Raw genomic sequence first — 9,591 nt, forward strand, 5'->3', positions numbered from 1 at the left:
AGGGGTAACTTATTAAGTCCAGCAGGGCTGGCAGGGGCCTGGGATGCTTCCTAGTGACTGACAGGGTCAGTTTGACGCTCCTCTACCTACCCATTGTCACCATCTCCCCAGATCCCCATGGCTCCCCCCGTGCATGTTCCAGGAGTTGAGTCTTCCCTGGACACTGGTAAGGCAGACACTGTCTATTTTAATGATGCCATTCCGACTGCCTGGAGGAAGACCAGGCTGAGTGAATAAAAAGTCTCAGTTCTGAAGTCCGCTAAAAAGCAAACACACCACCTCCTGCATTTAAGCTCAGGCAACACAAAGCAAACATGCTGTTTATTAATTTCAACTGCTGACCCACTTGAACAAATCTCTATGTGTATCATATGGAGACTTGCACTCTTAGCAAAAACCTACTGTGAATTTGCAAGAAACAGACAAAGCTCTTAGAGAAAGAAGGCCTATAATTTTCAGTGTTGTTACCAGGTAAGGGGCCGCACTGAGAAGAGAATGGAGCATTCTGACCTCTTTACAATGTCAACTTTTAGCATCATTCAAATTTTCTTTCCTGTGTTCAGTGCTTTTATGAGCATATGACCTGACTTTCATCACTAATTTTGTTCTAACCATCCTGCTTTCTTCAGGCAATCCTCCTAAGGGAACTTGAATCCTCATTTATAACAAAATGAGGAGAAAACATGGGCTGAAGAACTTGTGAAATGAAACTGCACAATCTTGAAAGTCTGAACTCAAGGTACATTTAACAAATGAATTATTCTGTTAGTCAAGTTTATGACAATCAGAAATGGATGTAAAAATGCTAAATCTAAACATAATTGTCTCTCTTTTTTAAGTTTAATCGATTGCAGGGAGTTTATGTAGGGCGGAGCAATCATTCAGAGGGCCTCAGAACAGTTGCCTAACAGTTCTGTCACAGTAAATTGCATTTGTGAACAGACAGGAGTCATGCGTTCCTGCACAGCATAGTATCGTAGCATCTGATAAATACCTTGTCTGCACATCCACTCATCCCTCCCCTCGTGTGTCCCCACAGTCCTTGGGGAGTCTTGTCATTTTTTTTATGATTTCACTTATAATTATCTTAATGGTATTCTCTCCTCTTTGGATATCAATGCTATTGTTAAATTGTAACTTTTCCAGCTGTAGCAGAAATGATAGACTCATACTTTCCACACTCTTCAATAGACACAGAAGTGGTTAGTTCCTTCTTTCTTGCAACCTAAGGGTTCGATGTTCTCTCCTGTCCCCCAAGATGGTGACTGATAGTCTGAGTTTGCCTGAGACTTTCAGTTTTAAAACCAGGACAAGCTGGTCACTCTTCTTCCCCAGAGAACTCGGCAGGTTCATCAAGGCACAAAGCTCTCCCCTCTTACTGGAGCGCACGTGTCCACCAACCAGTGTTACTTCCTGAGCTCCAATTCCATGTCTAGATGTGTATGGGGGGATGGGGTCTGGGGGGATATAGAATTCCCTGAAACTATTATAAACAAACACTAGAAATTTAGATACAGCAGAAAATTTGCAGCAGAAAACAATTTTTCAATCTATAAATGCTCGCCTTTTTTGTTGACAAAATTTAGAATATTTCTCCTGGGTGAAAATTATACTTTATAGGTTCTGATTTTTACATTTTATGACAGCCAAGAAGGTAATCGTAATCTGAATGGTAGAACTTTTTCCTTTGCCATCTTAGTTTCTCCATCATTTACCTAATCTGAGGTTGCTTGTAATGATGTTACATTTTTGGAAAGACCAAGTAGCATTCACTAAAATGAAAAACTCACTCATTTACTAAAGCGCACTTTTGCTTTAATCATGGAATTTAACTACATAAAAAAGAAGGAAAAATCAGACAATGTCGTACAAGAAAAGGCAGCATTCTCCAACCCTCTGTTTAAAAAAGGCTACCAAGAAGGTCACAGAGGCTACTCCTGAGACCAATAAGGGAGGATTAGTTTGCAGACTGGCAAACTACGGTCTGCTGGCCAAATCCAGCTCATTGCCTACTTTATAGCACTGGAAGGTAGAAAGGTTTTTACATTTTAAAACGGTTGGGGGAAAAAAATCAAAAGAATGTTGTGGGCGGCGCCTGTGGCTCAGTGAGTGGGGCCCCGGCCTCATATGCTGAGGTGGCGGGTTCAAACCCAGCCCCGGCCAAACTGCAACAACAACAACAAAAAAGAATGTTTTGCAATGTGTAAATTATATGAAATTCAAATTTCAGTTCCTATAAATAAGGCTTTATTGGAACATGACCTTGCTTATTTGTTCATGTATTATCTATGGCTGCTTTAGCAATAGTGCTGCTGACCTGAATAGCTGCAAGAGGCCACATAGCCTGCAAAACCTAAAATGCATACTCTCCATTTGCCAAAAAAGTTTCCCAACTCATAAACTGGGTGATCTTTGAGGTCCCTTTCAACTCCGCAGTTCTAGGAATTTTGCTTCCTGTTGTTAGCAGGAATTTTCCATGAAAGACAAGATAGGGAATGCCCATTAGCTTGCTAATATAATGATCCCGAAAGTACTCATCTTATGGTGTCAACATTTCCCCTGGGATATGTAAAAAAATACTCACTGACTCATAGAGCATGCGTGTAATCTTATCAAGTATTGATTACTTTTAAAAGTAGGCTTTTGGATATGAAAGCAATATTGATGACTTTTAGCAATTCTATTGTATTAACAGGTTTACTGGATCATCTGAAAAAATTACCAAGTACAATGAAAATGAAAAAAAAAAGCAATTACTCTAGGAACTCACATCACAAAATATTTTATTAATAAGTAAAAATGATTTTCCTCTGCCTTTGGTTATTAAAAAATTATCTTTGCTGATATCAATTTGTTGACAACGATTTTACATTATTCAGTCATGAGACAGATTGGTAAGGATAGAAAGATGATAATATCTATAGATATAAAGGTGTAAAAGACCATACTATACAATGATTTATTTAATTACAAAATCTTGGTTTTGCTAGCAGTTGGAAATTTACTTGCACATATTTAAAGTTATCCTTTTTATAAGTAAACAATACACAAATAAATTCACTTGAATTTGATAATTCAAAACATTGGCAATGAATACAGTGCTTGTTGAGGCCTGAAAAAGAGGAAAACAAGAACTGTGGGGGAAAGAAAGGCAATATTTCTTTGAAAATCTTTTATCTTCATTTAATAGTCCCTGTTGCCTGAAAAATAAACCATTTTGATAACAAGAGTATAAAAAGCCTTATGACTTGCAAAGTAATTATCTGTGGTTTAAATTTCATCCCATGTCTTCTATTATGGCTGAGGAGCTATATACTTCATAACGCACTTCTTAGAATTTTTATAAGCAAACCAAGAAAAGGTTTTATCAGATTTAGGCAGAAATGCTGATCTTCATTTATAACTCCAGTAATTACTTGCATTCAGTATTATACAGACATAGGGATCTGAAAACCAAACAGAACGAAATGCCAAACCATAGCACATGACAAAATTAAAAGTAGCTCAGAAAGTAGTAGATGACAGTTTATGATTTCAATATAAAAAACATTCAATTATCAGATGTCACTGTAAAGTCAGAAAATTAAGATACAATCAAGAAGGGGATGAATGGTTTTATTACTATGCCACCCACTACTTCACAACTGAAATAATCCCAGAGTTGTGAAGTGTCTTCATTCGGTCACTATATAATTTCTTTCACTCTTTTTTTAACGTAGAAAACACTTTGTAATAAGACCTCTACACAAGGTTAAAAAGCACAAAATAGACCTCAAAAAGCACAAAAATAGACTATATAATATATATATATATATACACACACACAATTTTACAGTGAAATTAAGATGTGCCTGTGAAATACTCAGATTGATGCTTAATCTCATAGAATTCAAACTAGTTTCCTTTTACAATAGTTGTATTATTTACATCTTCCCTTCAACCTTGGATGCTCATTTAAAAAAATAGCCCAGGTATTTTGATCTTGTATGGTCAAAAATCAAGATAGTAATAATAACGATGACATAATAAAAATGTTTAATTTACCAGTTATAAAATTCTTTTGACAACCACACCTCAAGGGCACTTAGGACTCGTAACATTTATCATAGACTCATCAGCAACAGCCTAGACATCTCCAGATGAGGCTGTTTTCTCATCATCAATCAACCACACACTGGGATGAAAAATCCAGAAATGCTAATTGGGAGATGTTTTTACACACACTGGGGGTAAATGAAGCCATCCCAAAGCTGTGGACTTCCACATTGGGAATGCAGCCCTGGGTTCCTCTCAGTCTGTCTGGTGACTTTGAGTTACACAGTCACTGCTGGGTACATCTTCTGATCGCTGTTGGTGTGGGGGAAGGGGGACTGAATCTGCCTATACCCAGGCTGCAGGCTGTCCATGAAAGGGGGTATGGGGGTCATGGGCACAGAGTCATGCTGCACTGTATACCCCACGTATGGGGGATGCAGATACTGTCCCTGATGTGGCACAATCTGTGTCGCCTGCTGACAGTTCAGCACGGAGAAATTTGTGGGCATGTTGACATACACATTGTTCATGGTCCCCTCCGGCAAGCAACAGTTGGTCTGTGACCTTGTTGGGGGTGCCCGGGCCCCAGAGTTGGCACTGGAGCTGGAGCTGGCTGCTGTGCTGGACTGGCGGGAGGATGAGCCCCGGGAAGTGCTGGCACTGGGGATCATGGGTATGGTCTCCATCAAGCGGTTGCCTCCTGGGGCTCGGCTCTGCTGGGGCTCCTGCTTCGGCCGGAGACATCGGCAGCAACAGGCTGCCACAAGGGAGCCCAGGATTATAAAGGCGACAAACACAGAGCCAACAATGAGGAATGGCACGTAGATGGGCACTGAAGAAAAGGACAAAGACCCGTTGATTTACTAGTGCTTGGCAGTGGCAATGAATGAATGAATTATCAACACTAATGCCCAACATCAAGGGACCTCAGCTGGGCTAATTTGTTCACGTATTAGTAGCCCACAAGATGCACTGGTCCTTTATCAAGGAAGGGTGCGGAGGCCCTACAGACATGGCAGATCAACCCCTAGAAGCAAAACTGTTAATATTTATAATTGACTCATCAACTGAACTATTGATTGAGTCAGACTACTCAATTGAGTGAGAATAAGGGTTTCTTATGTTAAGACTGGTACAGCTCTAGACCTCCTATAGTATCTGAATGCCCCAGCTTAGGTCTGCCCTACCAGGTAGTTGTAGGACTTGCACAGTAACTATTAGTTTAAATTATTTCAAAGTCTTTTTATATTCCTTAAAAATTTATTTTTACCAATTTTTAGCAAGTCCCCCCTCCCCCAGGAAGGTAAGTAAAAAATTTAGATCAGACTCTAAGCCACTACCATTTTAAAGAAGCAAAGTAAGGTCAAAGAAAGGTGAAAACAACTCCACACACATCTGCCCTGCAGAAGCAAGGAGCTTTGGGTGGGGCACTGAAGGGTGGAGAGGAGAAGGGTCTGTGTAGCAGTGGTGGAGGGGGTCATTCAAGGCTGTTACACACAGCCACCCCATGTGTAACAATGTACTTAAGGAAACAAAATGTCAGGAGCAACAAGACATTTGCTTCTGGCAGGAGTTCTCCACCATGAGCCATGAAGGCAAGTTGGCCCAGGGAAAGTCTCCAGAGTACAAAGCAGTGATCACCACACTTAACATGGGGACTTAGTCTAAAAAATAAAAACTTCACTTAAACTAGTAGCAAACTCCATTTTTAAATTATTTTCTTTAAAAAAAATCTTTGAGAGCTATGGGAATGCCAGCACAAGGCTTTAGAAATGTAACACACAGGCTGATGGGGTGGAGTCAGGTGAGAAAAGGGGGCAGGTTGTATGCCTCTGAGCCACTTCTGTGGAATTCCTCCCTGGGTTACCAAGATCCTAGTGTTTTCTGGTGTATTTGTGGCTCATCTCCCTGACTATGTTTTGGGAAAATACATGAGGATAGGGCTAGACTGGGTCTTACTGGAGGTCATGGCAGAGCACCGTGCCAGTGAAGACTTGGGCAGAGCAGCGTTTTTAGGAGGAGCTCCATGGATTTGAGGTCAGATTTGTGAATACTCTTTGATTGTCCAGTAGAGCAGGAGGCTTTCTAATTATGCTCCTCCTGACTATTCTGGCATTTCTGGAGGCAGCAGATTTAAAATAGAGTACCACATGGTATCATGGAGAAATAATGCCTTATTAGTAAAACATACTTTACAGGTATTTAACTAAAGGCTGACAGTGCAAGATTTCCTGGAGTTTCAATGCTGAAGAGAGTGAGTTCTATATGCAGCATCTTTTAGCAGGGTTGGTTCCCAGCAGCAGCACTGCTCTAATTACACCATCACTTCCGGCTAATTATGGCTCACCGGAGAAGTGGATGCAGGACTTTTTCCTATGCATGCCATAAATATTTAATTCTCTAAATTATGACACCAGCCCTACATCTGTTACCAAGAGGTAAAAAATAATAATAATAATAAAAAAAAAAACAGAAAAAAGTACCAAACATTTTAGCAGAAAATAGCTGAAATCAGTATTAGTCCATATAATGAGTTTTCTGGAGAAATAACTGTTCTCTTTCCAGGATTTTTAATTAGAAGTGTAAATAACCACACAGGGGTAAAGAATGCAGTACTACTAGAAGCCCCCAGGACTAATTAGGCATGCTGTCTTTCTGCACTGCAGAAGAGAATTGAAAGGAATAGAGTTTCAGGGGGAAAAGTTCGTAAGTGGAATGAAGAAGGCACCATGTCACTATGCACAGCATCATGAGATGTCTGCTGGCTACTGATTTGTCCAAAGCCATCCTAACCTTTTAAAAGACCACTAATGAGCCCCACTTAACAGACACTGCATTGTAGCAGTTCAGACTTTGGCTCATTTTTCAAGGCTTTATTCTGCGGCCACACACTCTGCAGGGCTAAGCCTACATTTTAAGAAGGTACCTCTTCTGGAATTATCCTCAGTTCTCCTCTCTTCAGATTCAAGGCAGTGGAACAATAGGAGTAGCATGCTAATAAAATGCTTCACTGCAAAGGGAAAGGCGCTGAAAAGAGCTGTCTCTCCCCAGGCCCCTGGAGGCAGCTCAGCAAATGCACCAGGCCAAAGCCCAGGCAGTTCAATTCTGGGCAGCAAGGTGCTGGTGAAAGTCCTCTAGTTAACACAACACAACAGGGCTGCAGAAAAAGGAGACGCCCCCTCTGGGACATGTTTGCATTTTACTTCTTACCTCCTACCCCTACCCATCCCAGAACTAAATACACACACACACACACACACACACAATTTGCAGACCCTCCAGGGAGGCAGTCTGGAAAGGTTTCTTAGGTGTGGCAGAAGTGCAATCTACCAAATTCTTTCATGGATTTATGTTCAGCTTTGGCAATTTGAAAAAGTATATATAATTGAAAAAAAAAATCAAAGCCACAAAGAACAAGGTTGGGCACAGTTTGGACATTACACCTACTAAGCCTCCCATGGTAAGGACCTGGCTGTGGCAGGGGAAAGGTGCTGCCCCGAATCGAGTCTGGGAGGGTTTGACTCCCTCCCCCCTCCCCCCCAGCATGGTACGGGGCATCACCCATGGGACAGCCCTGAGAAGCTGTTTTCCTTCTCAGTAACCTTTAAGGAAGCACCCCTCCCAGGTCCTCTTGGATACCCCCGCTCCTTGGGTACCCCCAAGACATTAACCCCAATGGAGATAAGAGACACTGGAGGGGCAGAGGACCCTGGCGAGATTGCATGTGGGGAATGTTTGTGGCCCACCCTGCCTTAGATGTGTGATTTTCTTTGGAAAACCCGCGCCAACCCAACCTTTAGCGGACAGGAGAAACTGAGACCCAGGGAGGTTGAATTGGTGGTAACCCATGCACAAATTAATAAATGGGCTAGAACGCAGGCTCCGCCTCCTTGTCTGAGGCCCTTTCCTAAAATGTCAGTGCTTCTAATTCCTTTCCCCTCTCCAAGCTCCCAGGTCCTCCCTGTGGTCGCAAGGCCGCCCTACCTGCTGAGCCGTCAGGGCCATCTTGGTCTGCTCGGCCAGGCTCGCCCGCGCCCTGCTGACGGTCGTTATCGCAGCCGCCCTGGTCCAGACGTGCCTCGGCGCTGGAGCAGCAGTAGCGCAACGCACAGCTGCCACAGCAGATGGTGGCGTCGCCGCCGTCGAAGCGCTCGGGGCACTGGAAGCCGATGCGCCAGACGCCCTGCGCGTCCAGCCAGCCGTGGCAGTACTCGCCGCTGGCCCACGCCCCCAGAGCCAGCAGCGCGGCCAGCAGCAGCTGCAGGAGCCAAGCCGGGTTCCGGGAGGAGGCGGCGAACGAACGGCGTCCGCCCCACATGGCACCACCCTGGGCGCGGGCGGCGTGTCTCCAGAGGGCGCTGAGCAGTCTTCCAAAAGTTGCGGCCCCGGCGACCCCGGGCCTCCTCGCTGTCTGAAAATGCTTTCCGCTCCGGCAACTCCCTTCTACAGGGCTTGAGGCTCCTAAGCCATTCCCTTCTTCAGCCGGGTGGCCTCGTCCCCGATAGGGCTTGCCTTAAGAGTGGCAGTCGTGCACGGAATTTTCGGGGTGCAGACTCAGAGAGCCCCCAGGGCAGCCTTCCCGCAGCCCCAGGAAGCGTCACCCCCGGCACAGCCCTCCTCGCGCATCCCGGAGGGGACGCTTACCTGAGCCAGCTGACCGCTGGGCACGGCGCTGAGGACGTAGGGGCAGGTCTCCGTGGCAGGGTTTAAGCCCTGGGTCCCACGCGACAGTGGGTGCGAGTCTTGCCTACTTTATTCTCTCCAGCGGCGAGAAGGGGCGAGGAAAGCAGGCAGCGCGCGCAGGGCTCTGGGCAGCAAGTGCAGCGGCCGGCCGCGCTCAGCCTCCTCAGCCGCGAACTCGGTCCGCATGGTTCCAGCCGCGCTGCCGGGCAGCCCTCGGGCTGCAGCCCCGACGCTCCGGTCGGCCGGGCCGACGGCCAAGGTTCCCGGCGCACGTCGCCGCGGGAGCGGTTCCGACCCTGGGAGCGTCCCGGACGCGGGCGAGGGTGGGGACGCCCCCAGCCGTACTCCCGGGAGCCTGCCCGGCTGGCGGCAGCCACGGCTGCTGCTGGGCGAGGATCCAGGCAAGCGGCTCGCTCAGGCTCCCCTTCTCCGCCTCCCGGCTGCAGCGTGGTCTTACGGGCGCCCGGCAACCGCGGGCCGCCTCTCCGCTTCGCCGTTGCGCCCGCTGGGGGTGTGCCCCCGGGAGAGCCTCCCACAGAAGTTTCAGTCCCGCAGTCTGCTGGAGCAGCGGAGCGCCGCGCCGGGCCAGCTCCGAGTCGGCTCTCGGTCGCGCTGCTCGGAGCTCTTATGAGGGGCCGTGGCTCCCCCGGCGCGCATGCGTGCTGCGCGGGCTCCCAAGACGCCCGACAGCCCCGCACTTTGGGACACCAATGGGGGCGCGGTTAAAAACATAGGCAATCCTGGCCTTGCAAATGCAACTGCAGTAATAATGAGAGCAAACTAAACTTGCTTAGCGAAGATCTTTGGTATTCAACTTTCGGTTAGTTTCTCAGAACTTCCCAAAGGATTATAATTACTGTCCATTTTACAGGT

At 45.9% G+C, this 9,591-nt stretch overlaps 1 protein-coding gene across 1 annotated transcript; it reads right to left on the reverse strand.

Annotated features, from left to right (window-relative positions):
* Window positions 1–2,773: 2,773 nt before the first annotated feature.
* On the reverse strand, window positions 2,774–8,636 carry SHISA2 (shisa family member 2). The gene is made up of 2 exons (XM_053563607.1): window positions 8,020–8,636; window positions 2,774–4,867 (listed from the first exon to the last, which is right to left on the reverse strand). Exons 1-2 carry the CDS (start codon window positions 8,351–8,353, stop codon window positions 4,314–4,316), a joined length of 888 nt encoding a protein of 295 aa, XP_053419582.1. The 5' UTR covers window positions 8,354–8,636; the 3' UTR covers window positions 2,774–4,313.
* Window positions 8,637–9,591: the final 955 nt, after the last annotated feature.

The sequence above is a fragment of the Nycticebus coucang genome, chromosome 15 (genome assembly GCF_027406575.1).
Source record: "Nycticebus coucang isolate mNycCou1 chromosome 15, mNycCou1.pri, whole genome shotgun sequence".
NCBI lineage: Eukaryota > Metazoa > Chordata > Mammalia > Primates > Lorisidae > Nycticebus > Nycticebus coucang.